Source organism: Salvelinus fontinalis, chromosome 26 (assembly GCF_029448725.1).
Source record: "Salvelinus fontinalis isolate EN_2023a chromosome 26, ASM2944872v1, whole genome shotgun sequence".
NCBI lineage: Eukaryota > Metazoa > Chordata > Actinopteri > Salmoniformes > Salmonidae > Salvelinus > Salvelinus fontinalis.
Genome location: NC_074690.1, coordinates 31,983,614 through 32,007,817, shown reverse-complemented (window position 1 = coordinate 32,007,817; position 24,204 = coordinate 31,983,614). Strand labels below are relative to the sequence as shown.

Sequence of the window (24,204 nt, the reverse complement as noted above, 5' to 3'; positions counted from 1 at the left end):
ACATGCGTGTCTGTGCATCCATGTTTGTGCGTACGTGCGTGTGTGTCTGTAGGAGAGGGTTAGATCTGAGGGGTTTTCTGGGTGGCGAAGTACTTGTTACTGTAGTGCAAGCTAGTGGTAGCGTAGCGTCGGCAGAGGAGGGCTGAACCAGCCACAGATCAATGGACTGCAGGGCTCTCTACATACAGCAGGAAGAGGAAAGGACTCTTTCACTCCAGCACTTCTCAAATCATATTCTCTATTATTCATTTCCTTTGTTGTTTGACTGCACTAATGGCATGGCAAGGCGCTTTGTTCAATCACTCCCTGAGAGAGCAAGAGAGAGAGAGAGAGAGAGAGAGGTTAAGAAATCAGCAAGAGAGAGAGAGAGAGAGCGATTAAGAAATCAGAGAGAGAGAAAGAGAGAGAGGTTAAGAAATCAGCGAGAGATAGAGACAGAAGCTATGAAATCAGAGAGAGAGAGCGAGAGAGAGAGAGAGAGGTTAAGAAATCAGAGAGAGAGAGAGAGAGAGGCTAAGAAATCAGAGAGAGAGAGAAGCTAAAAAATCAGAGAGAGAGAGAGAGAAGCTAAGAAATCAGAGAGAGAGAGAGAGAGAGAGAGAGAGAGAGAGGTTAAGAAATCAGAGAGAGAGAGAGAGAGAGAGGTTAAGAAATCAGAGAGAGAGAGAGAGAGAGAGAGGCTAAGAAATCAGCAAGAGAGAGAGAGAGAGAGAATCATTATTTAAGGATTCTAATCATGTTCTTTATTCATTGCCTTTGATTTCCTTTCCTTTGTGTTCTTATGTCGTTTTTTATGCAACGATTTAATGGCGAATGATGCCATCTGTGTTACCTGTGATATGTGGTGCTTCCTTTATCATATCAGCTACTGGGTTGTTTTTGAAGTTTGTTCTAACTCCTCCAGTTATAGTTTGGCAGCTTTTTCTCTTTCTCGCCACATAAATCATGATATTTTCATAAAGATGCTGCATGTTGATTTGTGACATACAGATGTTGGATCTTAATTTGAACAGTATTGTCACAGCAAAATAATCCTGCGTCCATAATGTTGCTTGATCGCTGGTTGGGCTATTAGCTGGCCAAAAGCAGGCTACATGAAAAGTGCAATACTGTTAATATAACCGTGTTAGTGCAGGTTTTCAGTGGATATATGTAAATCATGAAGCTCATCTGCATTTCCTGCAGTGTAGGAAAATTCTCAGCAACAAAAGAGTGATCAAATGAAGATCCTACATCTGTATTATGTCAAGCTAAGAAAACAACGTGATTGTAAATATATAATAGCTACGGTATATACAACTCTATACTTGCTTGTCATAATAAAGTCATACTGTCGATTTCTCCAATAATATAATAATAATAATTTCTCCAAAGACACGCACATGCAGTCAAATAAGCCATCAGTACGTATTTATGAATCTGATCTCATTGCATTGCATGACGATCTGATCTAGGACCTGCTAAAAACATTCTGTCCTGTAGCCTCTCCATGTTAACACATGACAATCTTTAATAATGTGGTATCAGTTGATCTCTCTGCTCCCAGCGTCTCAGAGCTAGATCATGACAAGGCTTTAATGATCTGGGATCAGTGGACGTGACGGGCTAATGGAGGGACCCCAAATCCCATACAGCCACACAAAGGAGGAGAGGAAGGCATAGAGAGGTGTTCACATGTGGCATTCGACTGTACTGTAATGTGGCTGGCTGTGTGACCTATATTGCAAGTGATCTCCCTCTCTTCTCTCTCCAAAAAAAACCTAAAGTTTTAGATTTTTAAATAATGAGGTGGCGGAAGGCGGCATCCGTGTGAAGGTTGTTCAATCTTAATGTCCTCCTATTGCTGACAGCCCTCCACACTCTGATAAAGGAGCCTGCACACCTTTGATCACGCCTGCCGACATGTGTCGACAGAAGCTGCTCGCTGGTTAAAATAAATTCTTAATTTGAACTTGGGGGTCGGTGGTGGGGGGGTTTAGGATGGCGAAGTAGGGGAGGGCTGGGGAGGGAGGGACCATCTACAAGATCTGAATCTCTTGGAAATGAGAGAAAATGAGTATGGAGATGGATGAAAAGGTAATGATGCTTGCTTTCAGCTCTGAGGTCTTTCGCTGCACAAAGAAGGACTCGTATTGAACTTTATGGAACTAGACGTACATTACAGACGGAGCAGGAGCAGGCGAGAACATGGCACCACCTTGGGTGATATTTACTGCAATGTCTTCACCCTTTATGTTGTGGATGGATATGAATGAATTTGAGTTGGAAATAACCGAGAAGCCTCCAGTGAAGCACTGAAAGAGCTATAGTGTCAGACAAATTCCGTCTACCTCTCGGAAAACATCTCACTGTCTCTCGCTCCCCTGTACTCGGCTTCTCTCGATATCTCGTTCTCTCTCCATCTCTGTCTCCATCTCTGTCGCTCTCTTGCTCTCTCTCTCTCTCAACCCCCATCTCTTCCTTAATTTCTCTCTTTACCTCTCTCTCCCTCCTCGCATCTCCTTCCCCTCTCCCCATTGCCAGTACGGTTCCACCTGTCTCTCTAAGTGCTCAGTAGGGGGGACGTGGGGGGCCCGGCTCTGCTGGAGCCCTGCTAGTTCCCTGGTTTGGGTGAAGGGAGCAGAAAGGAGAGCATCAATTAAAACATTATAAATATTTAAGAGCAGAGCTATTCAATAATATGAAGGTGTGGGGTTCAGGGGGGGTTGGGGGGCTGCGACCCACAAGATATAAGTTGTGGAATAATACATGTACTTCAATAGACAGCCGAGAGGGAGAGGGATGAACAATGGACCCCAGGAAGGCATTTCTGTGCAACTCAAAATGGCGTGAAGAGGAGAGGACCATCAGATTTTCACATTTTGATTTATTAATCATCTATGAGCTTTTAGCTCCAAATCATATCCTCTGTAGCGTCTGATGGGTTTTGTGGTCTTATTGAACAAATATCCAGATATCCACCTGACCTCAACATATGGATTTTCTGTATTAAATACAGATGAATGCCTTTTTTCCCCCATCTCAAGAATTCTGATGACCCTATACTGATGTGAGCAATGAGCATCCATTAAAACTCAGAACTCACCTCAAAATACAAAAACCTCCACACCAATAGAAGCCTAAAATGGTCACTGCAGCACAAGTCGAAACAAAAAATCTGAAAATTCTTCATATTCCACAAATCTATGCTATCTCCTGTGTGTGATTGTCAGCCCCTCCAAGCAGCAGTAGATGTATTGATATTCTGTCCAGCCTGTAGAGACCTGGTATAAGAGGATGTCATGATCTGATGGATTACTGTAGGAGACTCTGAGAGACTCCGAGAGGCTCAGAGAGGCCCAGGATCCTCGGTATTGATCTGGTGATGTGGTAGGCTTCTAATCCCTGGTCCTGGGATGGCCGTGACCTTGTAATGTCACTGTCAAGCCCCCCAATGTTCAGCACTTTACCCAGACAACAACAGATCAGAGGGGGGGGACTATGGGGTCCGTCTGCTGTACAGAGAGCCATGACCCCGTATTAGATCCACATTAGTGGTGTCAAATCTTATGATTTCATAGGATAATAATAATAATTTAAGGTTGTATTTTTAGCCTTTTGCTGTGCATTCCTAAATGAGTAACCCAAAGCATAATCTGACTTCATTTACAGAATGGCCCACTATAACCATTCAATAGACAAAAAAATGTCATGAGAGGCTTCCATTAATTGAGTCTTTAACAAAAAGCTATGTCATTTCACTAGACCGTTCGGTGCCTGTGAAAAGTTTCTCGGCCACGGTGTTTTTCTTGGCACATTTGGAGCTGTGCTCTGCTCTGCTCTGCTGCTGAGCCTGTTAGTGTGGATGAATCATTAGTGTATATTGTGTGGCGTTTGGCCTCAGTCAAAAGCAGTATTCCCATCAGAGAGCTCGGTGAGGCCTGCATCTGCGAGGATTGGGATTTTAATTTTCTTGAAACACCTTCTGTTCTGCTGTGGTCCCAGTGGGAACCACATCACTGATATTTTTAGAGGGCATGTTCCGAGAGCCTCCGTTGTCAAGAGGGAAGGACAATGGTGGGTGTGATGTTACATCAATACTTGGCTGCAAGTGGAGAGGAGTGGAGTGAAGAGGAGAGGAGTATTGGGGGGGGGGGGGGGGGGGTGGGGGGGAGGAAAAATCCTGGGTGGCCTTGATGAGTTCTGGAACGTCTTAAGAGCACCCCACTGACCGACCAGTACTTTAAAATGGCTGGCCAACATGTAACCCACATATGTACTTCCTGGCTTCATGCCAACACACTGCCACAGACACGTTAGTACACTACTTCCTACCCAGCCCAGGTCCTTAAGCAGTCTTAACTGTGTGCTAGGCAGAAAGACTGAAAGGAGGCCTGCTCCTAATGTTCCCTCCAGAGTTTTCAGACGATGTGCGAAGAGAACTGGCAATGGGGCTCAAAATGGCTGCCAGTCAGGGTAGGGAGGGCTCCTTCTACTCCCCAGAAAGCTTTGGGAGTTAGACCGGTGGGGGCCATGATTGTTTAATTGTGAGTATGTCTTTGTAATCAGCCTTATTGTATTGAAGTGGGAGAGACACAACAGGGGAGAGAGAGAAAGGACTGCAGGCCATGTTGCCTGCTGAATCTGAGAGATGCTGCTGATATTGTCCCTCCAGTTTACCATATGTGTTTTGTTTTTTACTGTTCTCGAAATGTAGATGTGTCAAATAAATTAGCAAGCGATGCAGAGTTTGTTGTGTTGTAATAGTGTTGTAGTATCACCTGGATATTGGTGCTGTCTGTCTCCCTGGGTGTTTATAGTTTTCTGGTTCTTAGAATGGTAGTCCTGGTTCACGGTAGTCAGCCCACCACTGGCACTGCTACAGGACAAAGCCAACAGGTGCCAAAAGTGCAGATGGATTGAAGAATATATTGATGAGTGCGACACGCGGCTGCCTGCGAGCAGAGTTGAATAATTCAGAGAAGTGTGTCGTGACGACGGGGTAACACACACCAATCTCAGCCCTGTGTATTGCTCTCTCACTCAACCACTCACGTACTCTTCCTCTCTCTCTCTCTCTCTCTCTCTCTCTCTCTCTCTCTCTCTCTCTCTCTCTCTCTCTCTCTCTCTCTCTCTCTCTCTCTCTCTCACACACACACACTCACCCACTCACATACTCTTCCTCTCTCTCTCCATCTCTCTCTCTCACTCACGCACATCCTCTTTCTCTGTCTCTCTTTATTGGCCTGTAGTTCCAGGTTGGATGTCTAGATTATATGGCTAGTTTCCAGTCTCCTTTGACACAGCCAGAGTGATGCAATTCAGCATTCTCATGTGGAAGTATCATATTTTGAAGAACAGGCAAGACCTGCAATCCTGAATTTATTAACAACAAATATTCCCATCAGTCTAGTTTCATATACTGTACTTTTACCTGGTTGAAGGAGGGCAAACAAATCTTAAGACCATTTTTAATAACATAGGAGTGTGTTTGTGTGTGCATTTTGTGTGTGTGTGTGTGTGTTTGCGTGGTGGGTACTGTGTGTGTGTGTGTCCGTTTCAGTGTGTCCTCACTCAATGTTACGGCGTGAGTGCTTGAGTTACAGTAGTCCAAATGTAACCTGTATTTTTATTACACATTTTATTATTGTTTTATTAAAACCAGAGTTTTTGTCACCCAGAGGTCGCCTCTTCACTCATTTCCTCTTCACTTCGGGTCACTCACCTAACTGTGTTGTGTCGTGTCATTTCCTGTGACTCCAACAGATCCAGAGTGTTCTCTCGAGAGGGAATTGGAGGATGGTGAGGCTGAGGCCGGGTCTAGGCGTTTGAGGAAGAGGCTTCTCTCTCCAGAGGAAGGCAAGGAGGGGGAGGAGGACGACGAGGAGGCCGCGCTGCACAGCTGCGACAGCTGCCGGCAGGTGTTCGAGTCGCTGAGCGATCTCACCGAACACAAGATTAATCAATGCCAGCTGACAGGTAAACAACGCTCAGCCCACCGAGCCCTCCTCCATTCCCTCTACTCTTCAGCTCTACCTCTCCCATTCCAGTCTTCCCACTGGAGAATACCAGCATACACAGTGTGCTGGGTGCAACACACACCACACATAAGGGACTTCAGTACTAGTCTACCTTCGATGAATAGTGCATGCCATGAAATTGGTGGATGTTCAATATGACACACTACACAAATGGAGAGGGGACAACAACCCATATCTTTATTCATCACCACCATAATTACCAATCACACACACACAGAAAACCCCCCTTAGTTTTGCAATAATCGGAGTATTTAGGCACCACACTACACTCCACCAATCCACAGCAGTCAGATTCTCAAGTAGTCAAAGCCAATGTCATTGAGTCCTCACAAGTAACCAGACCTCCTCTGTAAGTGGATCCCTACCGTAGTGAGGTCCCTGCTGTTACTGTGGAGGAATCCTCCATGTCTACTGGGACCCTGAGAGAGAGAAGAGAGAAGGAAGGGTGCCATTGGCAGACTGTCATTGAACATGTGATGGATGAAAAGAGCACTGCTATAAATACTCTGACAAGGTCGCTCAGAGAACTAATGATGTGAGCTGCTGAAGGTTCCCTCCATGTGATTCTCATGGAGTTGGTGTCCTCCTTTATCCCTGTCCCGTCCTGTTCCCATGTTGAGAAGAACAGCCTGACACACATTTATTCTCGTAATTTTGGGGAGGAGTTGGTTTTCTCTTAATAAGACAGGCTATAAAATAAACAATATGCAGATTAGGAGAAGTTAATGTGAAGATTTTGACTTCCTTTATTTTAGGAGTATAAAATGTAATTGGGAGAGGGGGGATACATTAAGTATTGCCCAATCAGACAGCAGTACAGACTCTCCTCTGTTTATACTCAGACATAGTTTCATTTCACATTTTGCAACCCGCAACCAGCCGACCACAAATTATAGGGTAGGACTGCTTCAGAGTGGTCTCAGAATTCCAAACAACCAGAAAGATATCCCACATCAGTGTTACAAAGATTTTCTATTGACTGGAAGCCTGTCTCACTGAATGAAGTTGTTTTTGTCTGTGTCTCTGCATGCTCCCTCACCCGCTCACACCTTTGTGGGCGCATATATGTACATATATGTACAGTACCAGGCAAAGGTTTGGACACACCTACTCATTCAAGGGTTTCTTTATTTTTACTATTTTCTACATTGTAAAATAATAGTGAAGGCATCAAAACTGTGAAATAACACATATGGAATCATGTAGCACCCAAAAACATGTTAAACAAATCCAAATATATTTTAGATTTTAGATTCTTTAAAGTAGCCACCCTTTGCCTTGATGACAGCTTTGCACACACTTCACATTCTCTCAACTAGCTTCACCTGGAATGCTTTTCAAACAGTCTTGATGGAGTTCCCACATATGCTGAGCACTTGTTGGCTGCATTTCCTTCACTCCGCAGTCCCAACTTATTCCAAACCATCTCAATTGGGTTGAGGTCAGGTGAATGTGGAGGTCAGGTCATCTGATGCAGCACTCCATCACTCTACTGCTTGGTCAAATAGCCCTTACACAGCCTGGAGGTGTGTTGGGTCATTGTCCTGTTGAAAAACAAATGATAGTCCCACTAAGCGCAAACCAGATGGGATGACGTATCGCTGCAGAATGTTGTGGTAGCCATGCTGGTTAAGTGTGCCTTGAATTCTAAATAAATCACAGACAGTGTCATCAGCAAAGCACTCCACACCATCACACCTCTTTCCTCCATGCTTCACCATGGGAACTACACATGCGGAGATCATCCGGTCACCTACACCGCATCTCACAAAGACACGGCAGATGGAAATACAAATCTAGAAATTTAGACCAAAGGGCAGATTTCCATCAGTCTAATGTCCATTGCTCGAGTTTCTTGGCCCAAGCAAGTCTCCTCTTATTATTTGCGTCCTTTAGTAGTGGTTTCAAATCAAATCAAATTTTATTGGTCACATACACATGGTTAGCAGATGTTAATGCGAGTGTAGCGAAATGCGTGTGCTTCTAGTTCAGACAGTGCAGTAATATCTAACAAGTAATCTAACAAATTCACAACAACTACCTTATACACACAGATACACACAAATGTAGAGGGATGAATAAGTATATCTACATATAAATATATGGATGAGCGATGGCGTGCAGCATAGGCAAGGTGCAGTAGATGGTGTAGAACACAGTACATACATATGAGATGAGTAATGTAGGATATGTAAACATTATTAAAGTGGCGTTATTTAAGGTGACTAGTGATACCTTTATTAAGTACATTTATTTAAGTGGCCAAAGATTTGAGTCTGTATGTTGGCAGAAGCCTCTCTATGTTAGTGATGGCTGTTAAACAGTCTGATGGCCTTGAGATAGAAGCTGTTTTTCAGTCTCTCGGTCTCAGCTTTGATGCTACTGGTACTGGTACTGGTACTGGTACTGATCTCGCCTTCTGGATGATAGCGGGGTGAACAGGCAGTGGCTCGGGTGGTTGTTGTCCTTGATGATCTTTTTGACCTTTGAACATCGGGTGGTGTAGGTGTCCTGGAGGGCAGATAGTTTGACCCCGGTGATGCGTTGTGCAGACCGCACCACCCTCTGGAGAGCCTTGAGGGCGGTGCAACTGCCGTACCACGCGGTGATACAGCCCGACAGGATGCTCTCGATTGTGCATCTGTAAGAGTTTGTGAGTGTTTTAAATGACAAGCCACATTTCTTCAGCCTCCTGAGGTTGAAGAGGTGCTGTTGCGCCTTCTTCACCACACTGTCTGTGTGGGTGGACCATTACACTTTGTCCGTGATGTGTACGCCAAGGAACTTAAAACTTTCCACCTTTTCCACTACAGTCCCGTCGATGTGGATGGGGGGGGGGGGGTGCTCCCTCTGCTGTTTCCTGAAGTTCCTGAATCTACTTTGTTTTGTTGACGTTGAGTGTGAGGCTATTTTCCTGACACCACACTCTGAGGGCCCTCACCTCCTCCCTGTAGGCAGTCTCGTCATTATTGCTAATCAGGCCTACCACTGTAGTGTTGTCTGCAAACTTGATGATTGAGTTGCAAGCGTGCATGGCCACGCAGTCATGGGTGAATAGGGAGTACAGGAGAGGGCTGAGAACGCACCCTTGTGGGGCCCCAGTGTTGAGGATCTTCACTACATACACTTAGGTTGGAGTCATTAAAACTTGTTTTTAAACCACTCCACAAATTTCATGTAAACAAACTATAGTTTTGGCAAGTCGGTTAGGACATCTACTTTGTGCATAACACAAGTAATTTTTCCAACAATTGTTTACAGACATTTGCTATTTCACTTATAATTCACTGTATCACAATTCCAGTGGGTCAGAAGTTTACATGCACTAAGTTGACTGTGCCTTTAAACAGCTTGGAAAATTCCAGAAAATTATGTCATGGCTTTAGAAACTTCCGATAGGCTGATTGACATAATTTGAGTCAATTGGAGGTGTACCTGTGGATGTATTTCAAGGCATACCTTCAAACTCAGTGCCTCTTTGCTTGACATCATGGGAAAATCAAAAGAAATCAGCAAAGACCTCCTCAAGTCTGGTTCTTCCTTGGGAGCAATTTCCAAGCGCCTGAAGGTACCACGTTCATCTGTACAAACAATAGTACGCAAGTATAAACACCATGGGACCATGCAGCTGTCATATCGCTCAGGAAAGAGACGCGTTCTGTCTCCTAGAAAAGAACGTACCGTGGTGCGAAAAGTGCAAATCAATCCCAGAACAACAGCATGGGACCTTTTGAAGATGCTGGAGGAAACAGGTACAAAAGTATCTATATCCACAGTAAAACGAGTCCTATATCGACATGACCTGAAAGGCTGCTCAGCAAGGAAGAAGCCACAGCTCCAAAACTGCCATAAGAAAGCCAGACTACGGTTTGCAACTGCACATGGGGGAAAATATCATACTTTTTGGAGTCCTCTGGTCTGATGAAACAAAAATAGAACTGTTTGGGCATAATGACCATCATTATGTTTGGAGGAAAAAGGGGGAGACTTGCAAGCCGAAAAACACCATCCCAAACGTGAAGCACGAGGGTGGCAGCATCATATTGTGGTTGTGCTTTGCTGCAGGAGTGACTAGTGCACTTCACAAAATAGATGGCATCATGATGGAGGAAAATTACGTGGATATATAGAAACAACATCTCATGACATCAGTCATGAAGTTAAAGCTTGGTCGCAAATGGGACTTCCAAATGGACAATGACCCCAAGCATACCTCCAAAGTTGTGGCAAAATGGCTTAAGGACAACAAAGTCAATGTATTGGAGTGGCCATCACAAAGCCCTGACCTCAATCCCATAGAATATTTGTGGGCAGAACTGAAAAGGCGTGTGCAATCAAGGAGGCCATACTTATCTGACTCAGTTACACCAGCTCTGTCAGGAGGAATGGGCCAAAATTCACTAAACTTATAGTAGAACGCTTGTGGAAGGCTACGTTAAACATTTGACCCAAGTTAAACAATTTAAAGGCAATGCTACCAAATACTAATTGAGTGTATGTAAACTTCTGACCCACTGGGAATGTGATGAAAGAAATCATAGCTGAAATAATTAATTGTCTCTGCTATTATTCTGACATTTCACATTCTTAATATAAAGTGGTGATCCTAACTGACCTAAGACAAGGAATTTTTACTAGGATTAAATTTCAGGAATTGTGAAACATTTTGTTTAATGTATTTGGCTGAAATGTATGTAAACTTCCGACTTCAACTGTATATATATATATATATATATATATATATATATATATATATATATATATATTCCCACAAAATTTGTGAAGTAAGCCTTTATTACCCGAAAAATACCCCCCTTCCCCCTCAAAAGTAAGCTCATCAGCCCCCGCCAATCCATCAAACCAATAATGATTCCAGCACATTATATTTGGCATACACATGAAATCATTGCGCTATGGTCATTTTAGTACTAGTCGAGAAGAAAATAAGCTCATGCTGTACCATTGACTTCGAACTTTATTGCCAATTTTAGTAGCTTTTTGAATAGTTTGATTGCTCACCTTTTTCCTATTATGTTCTGATTGGCAACAGCGGGAGGTATATTTCTATTGGCACCGTTAAAGGACTGAAAGGTTTTTTAGAGAGGTTTTCTTAGAGCATTTTGAGCAAAACAATATCCAAACATGTTCTCACTCATTAGACAGGGTCATCCATTATCTTGACAGGGTCACAATGAACAACTCGGGCATATTATTTCTCCGATAATTAAGTAAAGGCCTTTATTAATGTCAATCTCACAGACAAATAAGTCTTAATTGCTGAATGCTGGAGTTTGGCTCAGAGCCCCTGTGGAAGCCAAACAAAAGGAACGTAATTGGCATTAGGGTATTGTGATTGTGCACAACCACTCTATTACTATTCAAACAGAGAGAGAGAGAGAGAGAGAGAGAGAGAGAGAGAGAATAAACTTACAGGATACTGTGTGTGCGTGCTTGTGTGTGTGTGCGCGTTTGTGTTTTTTCAGTCTGGAATCTTCTCAGAGATTTCCTATGTGGCATTATGTAGACATCCATGACCAATTAATCTGCTTTACGTCGACTTTCAGCTCACAGATGGATCCTTTATTAAAATCACTTTCTAATCAACAACCAGCACCTGCTGAATCCTCCACTTCTACAATCACTTTTTCATGTTTTATTTTTAGAAAACACATTAACTGGAACCAACCCTGCTATTGAGAATTAGTAGGATATTGTGGAAAGTTTAGAAAGGGTTCTTCTTCTTTAGTTAGTCTACTGAATATTTACCATACTCTGTTTCAGAATGCATGCACAGGGATGTGTATACCCATGCAAGCACATACGCATTACAAATCCACAGTCCCAAACCCACACTCCCACTATCCCTTAGTAACTAAACCTTCCAACACTATCCACAGTTGAAAGAACAAACAATCTCCAAAAATCCTGCTGCTGTAGCATACAGTATCTACTAGACCACGCCCAGCAGACAAGAGAGAGAGATGTAACATGTCACCCCGATCAATGGCTGCCATTGTCTCCCCACTGTCTGGCCGAGGTATAACACCTCTCTATGCACTTAAGCCGTGACCACTGCAGTGCGCTAAGGGAGCACGGGGGTATGGATTGCCTCGTGCCCCCCCGATGCGATCGGTGCTATCGATCGTGCTAATGCTGGACTGCAGAGGAAGGCGAGAGAGAGCCTGGGAGAGGGAGACGGGAGAGGAGGGAGAGTGCTGCAGGAATGTGTCCCCAGAGACAGTGTCTTGGGCTTGGGCAGGGCTGCAGGAATGCTCCCCCGGAGGGAGACTTCCAGTGTTCCAGTACAGGCTGGGGTGGAAGGCAAGGCAGGGCTGGAATAATGCTTCTCCGGAGACACAAGAGTGGAGAGGGTTGGAGAGGCTGGGCTGGAGGAATGCTCCCCCAAAGCGTCCCTCTAACTCTGGGGTAGAACTGGAGGGGCTCCAGGGGCTCCGGGGGGATGGGTGTGGGGGTAGATGGGGTGGGGGGGGGGGGGGGTCTCCCTCCAGGCTCCAGGACGGCTGCGGATCAGGTTTCTGTGTTGGGATCAGCATCCTGCCGTCAGGACTTTAAGCTTCCCAGGGGAGGAGGAAGGAGAGAGAGGAGGCAGCCTTTTATTCCGTAGGCCTCTCTCTCTCTCTATCTCAATTCACTTCAATTCAAGGGCTTTATTGGCATGGTAAACATATGTTAACATTGCCAAAGTAAGTGAAGTAGATAATAAACAAAAGTTAAATAAACAATAAAAATGAGCAGTAAACATTACACTCACAGAAGTTCCAAAAAAAGAAAGACATTACAAATGTCATAGTATGTCTATATACGGTGTTGTAACAACGTGCAAATAGTTAAAGTACAAAAGGGAAAGTAAATAATCATAAATATGGGTTGTATTTACAATACTGTTTGTTCTTCACTGGTTGCCCTTTTCTTGTGGCAACAGGTCACACATCTTGCTGCTGTGATGGCACACTTTGATATTTCACCCAGTAGATATGGGAGTTGATCAAAATTGGGTTTGTTTTCAAATTATTTGTGGATCTGTGTAATCTGAGTGAAATATGTTTCTCAGATATGGTCATACATTTGGCAGGAGGTTAGGAAGTGCAGCTCAGTTTCCACCTAATTTTGTGCACATAGCCTGTCTTCTCTTGAGAGCCATGTCTGCCTACGCCTAGCAAGGCTATGCTCACGGAGTCTATACATAGTCAAAGCTTTCCTTAAGTTTGGGTCAGTCACAGTGGTCAGGTATTCTGCCACTGTGTACTCTCTGTTTAGGGCCAAATAGCATTCTAGTTTGATCTGTTTTTTTGTTAATTCGTTCCAATAATTCTTTGTCAAGTAATTATCTTTTTGTTTTCTGAGGATTTGGTTGGGTCTAAATGTGTTGTTTTGCTGGGGCTCTGTGGGGTCTGTTTGTGTTTGTGTTTGTGAACAGAACCCCAGGACCAGCTTGCTTAGGGGACTCATCTCCAGGTTCATCTCTCTGTAGGTGATGGCTTTGTTATGGAAGGTTTGGGAATCGCTTCCTTTTAGGTGGTTGTAGAATTTAACGGCTCTTGTCTGGATTTTGATAATTAGCGGGTTTCGTCCTAATTCTGCTCTGCATGCATTATTTGGAGTCTCAATTTGGTTTTTGTCCCATTTTGTGAATTCTTGGTTAGTGAGCAGACCCCAGATCTCACAACCATAAAGGGCAATGGGTTCTATAACTGATTCAATTATTTTTAGCCAGATCCGAATTGGTATGTCAAATTTTATGTTCCTTTTGATGGCATAGAAGGCCCTTCTTGCCTTGTCTCTCAGCTCTTTCACAGCTTTGTGTAAGTTAGGGAAAGGGAATGTGAAAGGGGGATATCTAGTCAGTTTTACAACTGAATGCATTCAACTGAAATGTGTCTTGAGCCTTTAACCCAACCCCTCTGAATCAGAGTTACCTGTGATGCTGATGTTTAGGCTGAGGTATGTATAGTTTTTTTGTGTGCTCTAGGGCAATGGTGTCTATATGGAATTTGTATTTGTGGTCCTGGCGACTGGACCTTTTTTTGAACACCATTATTTTTGTCTTACTGAGATTTACTGGCAGGGCCTAGGTCTGGGAGAATATGTGCAGAAGATCTAGGTTGGTGACAAAAGCACCAGTTCATCAGCAAACAGTAGACATTTGACTTTAGATTCTGGTAGTGTAACAGTCCTGACCTGTTTTATGTTGTTTTTATGTGTTTATGGTCAGGGCATGTGTTTTGGGTGGGCAGTCTATGTTATCTGTTTCTATGTTGGTTTTGTTTGCCTGGTATGGCTCTTGATTAGAGGCAGGTGGTTTGCGTTTGCCTCTAATTAAGAGTCATATTTAGGTAGGGCGTTCTCACTGTTTGTTTGTGGGTGATTGTCTCCTGTGATGTCTTTCGTCGTTGTCGATGTGTTTTCACTTACGGGACTGTTTGGCTGTTCGTGTGTTTCGATGTAACGTTCCTGTCCGTGAGTTTACGTTTGTGATGTGAGTTTATGTTCAGGTTCCGTTCTACGTCGTTTTGTTATTTTGTAAGTTTTGAAAGTGTTTGTTTTCGTGTCATCAGTTTTCGTTATAAAAAATAAAGATGGCATATTTCCTTGAACCCGCATTTTGGTCAGAAGATCCTTCTCTCCTCACCTCATCCGAGGATGAGGAAAGCGACAGCCTTAACAGAATCACCCACCAACAAAATGTGACCAAGCGGTATGGGAATGCTCGACGGAGCAACAGGAACTTCTGGACTTGGGAGGAGATCTTGGACGGTAGAGGACCTTGGGCTCAACCAGGGGAATATCGCCGTCCAAAGGAGGAATTGGAAGCAGCGAAGGCTGAGCGGCGCTGGTATGAGGAGGCAGCGCGACGACGCGGTTGGGAGCCCGTGAGTAAGACCAAAAAATTTCTTGGGGGGGGGCACACGAGGAGTGTGGCAAAGCCGGGTAAGATACCCGAGCAAACTCCCCGTGCTTACCGTGGAGGTAGAAGGCGTCGTACTGGTAAGAGACCGTGTTATGCGGTAGAGCGCACGGTGTCCCCAGTACGCGTGCTTAGCCCAGTGCGGGCTATTCCACCTTGCCGCACTGGGAGGGCTAGGTTGGGCATCGAGCCGAGTGCCATGAAGCCGGCCCAACGTATCTGGTCACCAGTACGTCTCCTCGGGCCGGTGTACATGGCACCAGTCTTACAGGTGGTGTCCCCGGTTCGCCTGCATAGCCCAGTGCGGGTTTTTCCACCTCGCCGCACTGGCAGGGCTACGGGGTCCATTCAACCTGGTAGGGTTGGGGAGGCTCGGTGCTCAAGAGCACGTGTCCTCCTTCACGGTACGGTAGACCCGGTGCCACCTCCATGTACCAGTCCTCCGGTGGCAGCCCCCCGTACCAGGCTGTCTCTCCGGGTTCTCTCTCCTGCTGTTTCCTCCTCTCCAGCGCAGCCGGTGCCTAGACCACGCACCAGGCTGTCTCTCCTTCTCCTCCCTACAGAGCCATCTGTCTCCCCAGCGCCATCTGAGCCATCCGTCTCCCCAGCGCCATCTGAGCCATTCGTCTCCCCAGCGCCATCTGAGCCATCCGTCTCCCCAGCGCCATCTGAGCCATCCGTCTCTCCAGCGCCATCTGAGCCATCCGTCTCCCCAGCGCCGTCTGAGCCATCCGTCTGCCATGAGCCTGCAAAGCCGCCCGTCTGCCATGAGCCTGCAAAGCCGCCCGTCTGCCATGAGCCTACAGAGCCATCCGCCAGACAGGAGCCGCTAGAGCCGTCAGCCAGACAGGAGCCGCTAGAGCCGTCAGCCAGACAGGATCTGCCAGAGCCGCCAACCAGACAGGATCTGCCAGAGCCGCCAACCAGACAGGATCTGCCAGAGCCGCCAACCAGACAGGATCTGCCAGAGCCGCCAACCAGACAGGATCTGCCAGAGCCGCCAGCGAGCCATGAGCAGCCAGAGCCGTCAGAGAGCCATGAGCAGCCAGAGCCGTCAGAGAGCCATGAGCAGCCAGAGCCGTCAGAGAGCCATGAGCAGCCAGAGCCGTCAGAGAGCCATGAGCGTCGAGAGCCGTCAGCCTGCCATGAGCGTCGAGAGCCGTCAGCCTGCCATGAGCGTCGAGAGCCGTCAGCCTGCCATGAGCGTCGAGAGCCGTCAGCCTGCCATGAGCGTCGAGAGCCGTCAGCCTGCCATGAGCGTCGAGAGCCGTCAGCCTGCCATGAGCGTCGAGAGCCGTCAGTCTGCCATGAGTGTCGAGAGCCGTCAGCCTGCATGGACCTGCCAGAGCCGTCCAGCCAGGACCTGCCAGAGCCGTCCAAACAGGACCTGCCAGAGTCCTTCAGCCGGGATCTGCCCCTTGTCCCGGTGTTGCCCCTTGTCCCGGTGCTGCCCCTTGTCCCGGTGCTGCCCCTTGTCCCGGTGTTGCCCCTTGTCCCGGTACTGCCCCTTGTCCCGGTGCTGCCCCTTGTCCCGGTGCTGCCCCTTGTCCCGGTGCTGCCCCTTGTCCCGGTGCTGCCCCTTGTCCCGGTGCTGGTCCTTATCCTGGTGCTGCCCCTTGTTCCGGTGCTGCCCCTTGTCCCGGTGCTACCCCTTGTCCCGGTGCTGCCCATTGTCCCGGTGCTGCCCCTTGTTCCGGTGCTGGCCGTTTATTTAGGGGAGGGTAGTGTTAGGGTGGTCATTAGAAGGGGTAGACAGAAGAGGGGAGTGACTATGGTGGTATGGGGACAGCGTCCTGAGCCGGAACCACCACCGTGGTCAACTGCCCACCCGGACCCTCCCCTGGACTTTGTGCTGGTGCGCCCGGCGTGCGCATCTTGAGGGTGGGGTACTGTAACAGTCCTGACCTGTTTTATGTTGTTTTTATGTGTTTATGGTCAGGGCATGTGTTTTGGGTGGGCAGTCTATGTTATCTGTTTCTATGTTGGTTTTGTTTGCCTGGTATGGCTCTTGATTAGAGGCAGGTGGTTTGCGTTTGCCTCTAATTAAGAGTCATATTTAGGTAGGGCGTTCTCACTGTTTGTTTGTGGGTGATTGTCTCCTGTGATGTCTTTCGTCGTTGTCGATGTGTTTTCACTTACGGGACTGTTTGGCTGTTCGTGTGTTTCGATGTAACGTTCCTGTCCGTGAGTTTACGTTTGTGATGTGAGTTTATGTTCAGGTTCCGTTCTACGTCGTTTTGTTATTTTGTAAGTTTTGAAAGTGTTTGTTTTCGTGTCATCAGTTTTCGTTATAAAAAATAAAGATGGCATATTTCCTTGAACCCGCATTTTGGTCAGAAGATCCTTCTCTCCTCACCTCATCCGAGGATGAGGAAAGCGACAGCCTTAACAGGTAGAGTAATGCTGGGTGCTGCAGACTGTTCTAGTTCCCTCGCCAATTTGTTGCTGTATATGTTGAAGAGGGTGGGGCTTAAGCTGCATCCCTGTCTCACCCCACGGCCCTGTGGAAAGAAATGTGTGTGTATTTTGCTCATTTTAACCGCAGACTCTCGCTCTCGCTCTCACACTTTGTCTCTCCACAATCTGTCTCTTGCATTATCTGCTCTGGCTCGCATTGTTAGCGATTCCGTCGCGGGAAAGAGAAACTTACGGTTGACACGTATACATTTTTTATAGTTGAGATATATACCAGTGTAATGGCATGTAAGAAAATATACACTCAGGACTTATCTGTCTTTACGTAAATAAAGACAATGGCATCAGCACTGATTTTAATTCAAAATATAGCCAGTTTCAAAGTGGCTGGCCTCGCACTGTAAAATGTATTATCATACAGAACACTGCTGCTGGAGACATTTGAATATCACAGTGCTGTCATCATAGTGGCCATTCTTTCATTACTGGCCTGCTCCCTAGTGCAACACCTTTTCTTGTGTCCTTCACTAGAGAAAAGGGCATGGCTCGACCCTCAGGAGAGATCTGTGGTCTGCTATTTTAACCCTCTTTGAGATGACCTTTTTAATAAGTGTCTCTCTCTCTTTTCCTCCCAGCCACTGTGAAAGCAAAAAGAGCATGTCTTCTGCTTCCCTCAGATAAAGAAATCAATCATAAAAAGAGAACTGGGCCTTACATGGATTTATATTATGTCGATTCTTTACTTTTTCTGCTCTTGCTTGTGGAGATTTAGCGATGCAGTCAACATCCGATAAAATAAATGTTTGATTTATGAGAAAAGTATATTAATGTACTTTGAGAAAATGAGATGCAGTATTTCCTACCAGACAATTCAGGCAATACTGCAGCTATTTGATGGGAATTGGTAGGAACATACGTAGGAGTAGGAGGGCTGTTTCTGTTCTCTCAGTTGAGGATTTAGCGTTGTTTATTTTTAAGCATTTAGATACAGAATTAAATGACAGTAAGTCACACTGAATATGTTCGCCTTGTCTGACTTTGTACACTAACATGTTGGTTTGAAGTACATAAAAGTTATTTAACATCAAGTCTTTGGGTCAACGGCATGGAAATGTCCTGTAATAACCACCACTATGATGAAATAGTCACTGGCAGACCGTGCTTTGTAATAACTGTTTGGCTGAACTTGGGTTTTTTTCCACTAAGAAAAAAGGCATGTATTGATCCAACAGCTGCTCTGCGGCTGCCAAGAAGAATGCGCCAATGAACTGCAAATACTTTATTTTCTTCAAAAGCCTTTTGAGACACTGAGAAAGAGAGAGAGGTGACATGAGCAGCCCTGATTAGCCCAACTCTGAGCTTTTTGCCATTCATCAGAAATTCCGGTGCGTTTTTGCCTGGGCGTCTTGTGACTTGCCAGTACAAAGGGTGGCACAGTGATTACAAGGCTTTGAAAGGGGGAGAGGCGGTCAGGGGAGAATAGCAGCGACTTCTGGCACAACACAGCCACTGAAAAGAGACCTCATGGTAGAGTGAGCTCTCAGAATTAGGCTGGAGTCTTTCCCTTGTGTGTTTGTGTGTGTGTGTGTGTGTGTGCGCGCGTGCGTGCGTGCGTGGGAGCGTGCGTGCGTGTGTGTGTAAAGTAGTTGATCTGACTCCTCAGTGTAGCGGCCCCTTGTGTTTCCTCTCTGTGCGACTGAGCCGGTAACATTAACAGGAGTGTCATTAGGAATTCAAAGCATATGCCCTCTTGAGGACGCCCTCTTCCTCTCTCCCCTGTGCTTCACACCGCAGAAATTATGCACCATATAAAGTATTCATTGGTCTTTGTCAGCCGCGATCTGCAGTTTCTGCAGAAACACAATCAAAATAATAATGAATGAGTCTGTTTGTTTGTGCCTGTGTAGGAGACAGACATAATTATCTGATGGCCAACTTGGACCAGCTCAGCAGCTCGGCTTCTCTCTGCCCTTTTTCGGTACCTCCTTCACTTGAATAATCATGTCTCTATCTATTGCCATCTCTCCCTCCATCCCCTCCCCCCTCTCGCTCTCTCCCTCTCTCTGTCTCACTCACTCACTCACTTACATGCACCGACACACATACCTACAATCATAGTAAACACACACACAGACACACACACACACACACACACCATCACACACACACACACACACCTGCATGCTTGGACTTTCCACCGGAGACTAAACATCATTTTTAGCCCGAGGGGTTCTGTGTCTTTAACCTCCTTTGAGATCAGATGGCGATAGAGGAGCAGGGTTGATAGGCTAATGTAACGGGAAGGATGCAGATAATATCATGTAAGTAGCCATATAATATCAGGTATATTCCGTGAAATGACGTATTTGTATTTGCAACACTGTTGTGGTTTGCCCTGTTTTTATCTTTGGTCTGTTTGTCATTATCAGACACATCACTAGGATGACGTTTGACTGAGGCCCGGTCATGGTGAAGCGGCCTGACACTCTCTCTCTCTCTCTCTCTCTCTCTCTCTCTCTCTCTCTCTCTCTCTCTCTCTCTCTCTCTCTCTCTCTCTCTCTCTCTCTCTCTCTCTCTCTCTCTCTCTCTCTCTCTCTCTCTCTCTCTCTCTCTCTCTCTCTCTCTCTGCTTGCTCTTTGTTCACTCTCCTACTCAGCCTCTGAGTCAGGCAGAAGAATGGCACATTAAATCTTAATAGGACTGCGTCTGGCCATGTTGAATTGCAGAGCGTGTTAAGCCGGCGCTTTCCTCCCTCTTGGCACGCGCTCGTGGAAGTGGAAAACAATTGAATAAAAGAAAACGCTCCCTCGCTTTGTAACACCGATTGACTCTGGCTGCTAGGCTGAAGCCATGAGATGACCGACTCCTTCTCCCCGACGGAGAGAGAGAGAGTGTTACACACAAATGACTTAAGCCCCTGGTAAAGACACCCTAACACACGTGACTTTATCCCTCACAACACATAGACATACAGTACGATCCAGGTAGGTACAGGATTTACCCTGCCACCTACATTGAAGCCAGAACACCGAGTTCCCTGCCTAGAGACTGAACCAAGAATGACATCAGACGTCACATAAACACTATTGCAAAACATGAACCTCCATGTTGGGGTGATGCTGCCATGAAAAGACGCTAGAGAGAGAGGGAACAGCAGACAGGCAGTATTTTCAGCAGAGCAATGTATGATAGGATAGAGGGACAGACAGCACTGGTAGGCAGCATGGTGTATGCAGGCAGGGCATCTTTGTTGAAACGTCAGAGGTGGTAATTACCGGGTGATGAGTTGACTGGTTGTGTGTCCAGCGCACGGTGCTGCTGGGTGGTGCTGCAGGAGGCAGATAAGACCCCCATGCTGGAGCTTATCTCTGAGAACCAAGAAGCACCATGCCCTGCCAGGCAAATCCAGAGCATGACCCACCGTCTGCATCTAGCCCCTGATTTATTAACGACATCATTAATGCCAGACAGGTTACGTGCACCGACTCTCCGACGAGAGAAAAACAAATAAAGTCTAAATTCCCGGATGCTCAAGTCAGTCGACCGCCCCAGTGCCTAAAGAGCCTAGGTACCGGTTGGTTGACGTGTTTTGAAAGTGAGGAGGTTGTGTGGCATTGTGATGTTTACCAGGTAGTGTTGCAGCCTACAGAAGGGCAAGAAGAGCTAGCTCAGATCTTACCTCTGTGCTCCACTCGTTCTCCTCAGGGTCCCAGGAATTCAAATTATTGTATTTTTTGGTTTCGCTCAAACTTGCTGCTGCTCACCAAATAATTATATAGAGAAACACAACTAGACAAATGTGGAAAAAAGCCAAATAATGAATCTTGAAGCATTATGAACTGTGTGTCTGGGCTAGATTTTGTTCGTTTTTATGCTCTGTGAAAGGTAGATTTTTCAGTTGTTCCACTACCTACAGACTCCATTTATTCAAGATGTGTGTGAACTTAGGTGTATGTGGTATATGTATTACTACCATAGAGGTGACATAGCTACTATGCATAGCTATTCAATAATAAATATGTTAATTGAATGTATCAATAACAACCTTATTAATTCATATATACACGTAGTTGTTGCTTGGTAATAAATGCAGTACTTTACAATTCTGGCCAGAAACCTTAACATTACCTCAAGATGATCTCTTTTTTCATCTGATAACATGTTTTTTTGGCAGTCATTATATTTCCTTTGATCAGAAGCCACCCTAACAGGTGTCTGGCGTGCCGGTGGCAAATGAACGCTCGCTAGCTTGCTCCGGTTAGAATTAATAAACAATCACGTGGCGTGTGAAACATGAACAAACACACCCAGCGCGTAATTAGCACTCAGTATTAGCATATCAAATGCCAAGGAGCTTTTCAGGGCTGCTGTGCTTTCTTAAGATACTGTGCGTCTGTCTGGAATCCGTATGGGACCAAATGAGGGCTTTAGAAACAGGGGAGTTTGCTGTTCGGCGCTGTGCTTAGAGAACATGGCACCTAGTCCTAAAAGAGCCCTTGCACTGGCTTTTAGACCTTACTAGCTGTTAATGCTTACTAATGAAAAGGTCACAGGATTTTTTTTGCCTACGTCTGTGTGGAAATGTACTGCACATTGATCCCCAAAGGGCTTTTTCCTGAGACGCATACGGCTTTGCCAAACTGTCCGGCCAGCAATGCGGTGGGAAGGAGGGAAGTATGGAGGGAAGGGAGGGGGGCGGTGGAAAGAGTGACTGGTCCGACAGGTTTATGTGTCCCCGCGGGCTGTATTCTGTGGACCGGGCTGGACCCACAGGAAGGAACAGAGCCAGCTGTGTGACGGCATCCTGCTGGCCTGCTGGCCACAGAGCTTCAGGAACTCTGGGCCTGGATTCATAAAGTAATGTCTCAGTGTGCTGGTCTAGGATCAGGTCCCCCTTGTCTATATAACTAATTATCATTATGACCTATAATGCTTAACTTAACTTTTACTCTGACATGTTTGTCAATAGAGGCACTATCAAAGTCCCAGTGTTTCCCTACCTCCTCAAACTCCTCCACCTCACCTCCCTTGTTGTTGTTGGCCAGGCCAGTGGGATGGTGTCTGGGGTGAGGGCCAGAGCAGCCCCCCCCTTCTCCAGGATGGGGAGTTCACCACCCACCAAGAAAGATTTCCTAAAAAAATAAACTTGCAGTATTTTTATAATAATTTTTTAAAGCTGGAATGTGGTGGTTTCATATATTAATTTTTATGTGCAAGGTGGGTGTCTTTTTCAGGGTCTCTCAGGGTACCCGCTGGATTGTGCTTTGGCAGGACAAACACTACGGTGTGTGTGTGCCCTTATACCTAACCCATAGTGTCAGGTATATGGAGATGTCCTCTTATGCTTCAGAGCAGTGGGTTGGGGTGTGAGGGGATTGGCGGGGGGGGGGGGGGGTCTCTTTACTGCTGTGAATGTAAAGGTCATCCAATCGATACATCTCACACCTTCACACTTGATTGATTGGCTGGGGGGGAGAGTCAGCCACTTAATTTGCTCAGAGATGGAGACTCTCCTAACAGATAGCCACCCGGCTTGTGGTTGGTTAGAATTCTGCAGAGGGCTGTGCTGTGTGCCAGGTTTGGCCGTGACTCTGCACTAAACTGAGGCATTAAAACCCCTGATTGAATAGTAACTCGCCACCTGTGGTACTGTAGCCCAGCGCTAAATCAGTCATTGTTTTAAAGTGAGCAAAGAACCAACCACCTGCAGTCTTCACTACGACCAACCTTTACAGCCACAATAACATCCAGCCATTTAAATCAGCTTCATTCTCTATTCACTGGATCTACACACCAGAAAAAATCGAATTTAGAAAAATAGCTCAAAGGAATTGTCAGCCAAGAGACACTGGGTTGTTGTAAAGTGAGGAGATTAGGACATCATGTGCCCTTAGTCAAAGCATGAGGTATCTTGGCTTTCTCCACATCGTGGGCTGGGGTTTGTTCCACAAATAGTGTCAACACACCAAAAACCTAACGCGTGATTGGATTCTAATCCGATAGCATTATTATTCCTGTTTCCCATTGGCTATCCATTACTCTCACATGGCGCCTGTGTGGGTGGTGATCGCCCAATCAGCATCCAGACCTTATTCCATAGAGCATGCTACCGTTTGCGTCCCTTAAACCCTGTGAGATCCTCTCTCTCTCTGTACTCCACCGACAGAATGCCTAATTCCAAAGTAAACTGATTGTTCTCTCCAACAAGATTACACTGTGATGATGTTATCCAAATGAGACAGTGCTATCTGCCATGGATGCAACCGGGGCAGGCTAGGAGGAGGAGGATGCTCACCCCAAAATGACTGATCAGCATGCTAAGAGAAATGAGTGAGGGAGGTGGGAAAAAATAAAGAACCCCCCCCACACAAGTGAGTGAGAGAGATCGAAGGAGTGCGAGAGAGAGAGTTGTCGGAGTAGAGGTAAGCAGCAGAAATGTAATTTGCTTCTCACCTCAGGTGACTGGGCTCTGAGGCTAGTAAATATGCAAACATGGCCATCAATATGCACACCCTGGATGATTACTAATCTCCACTGCAGGTCCGTTCAGGAGCATCATGTTCCGTGCAATGTGAGGAGGAGGAAGAGGAGGAGAGGAGAGGAGGGGGCTAGAGGCCAATGCAGCCACATCTCCGGATCAGTAGATCATGGTCAAATCATGACTGGTTAGACAGAGTCTTATGAAATGTATAAGATCAGGAGTTCCATACAAGCTGGGCTCTGGGCTGCATTCAATATGGCAACATTGTGCAACAGTTATCTACATTTGGAAAACTATTTGAACATCCAGTCAATAACTTAACCCTTTAGACCCGAAAATATAATTCTAGATTGCTGATGTAC

General features: G+C 45.9%; 1 protein-coding gene across 5 annotated transcripts in view; it reads left to right on the top strand.

The window, feature by feature from the left end:
• The window catches only part of LOC129824120 (zinc finger protein 521-like), a 152,146-nt gene that overhangs the window by 14,602 nt on the left and 113,340 nt on the right, over nucleotides 1-24,204 (top strand). For all 5 annotated transcript variants that reach the window (XM_055883476.1, XM_055883475.1, XM_055883472.1 and 2 more), the window contains one exon: nucleotides 5,746-5,958. Coding sequence is in view for 3 of the 5 variants with exons in the window: in XM_055883472.1 (XP_055739447.1) it covers nucleotides 5,746-5,958 (213 nt within the window). In the remaining 2 variants the exon portion in view is untranslated. The remainder of the gene's footprint in view (nucleotides 1-5,745; nucleotides 5,959-24,204) is intronic.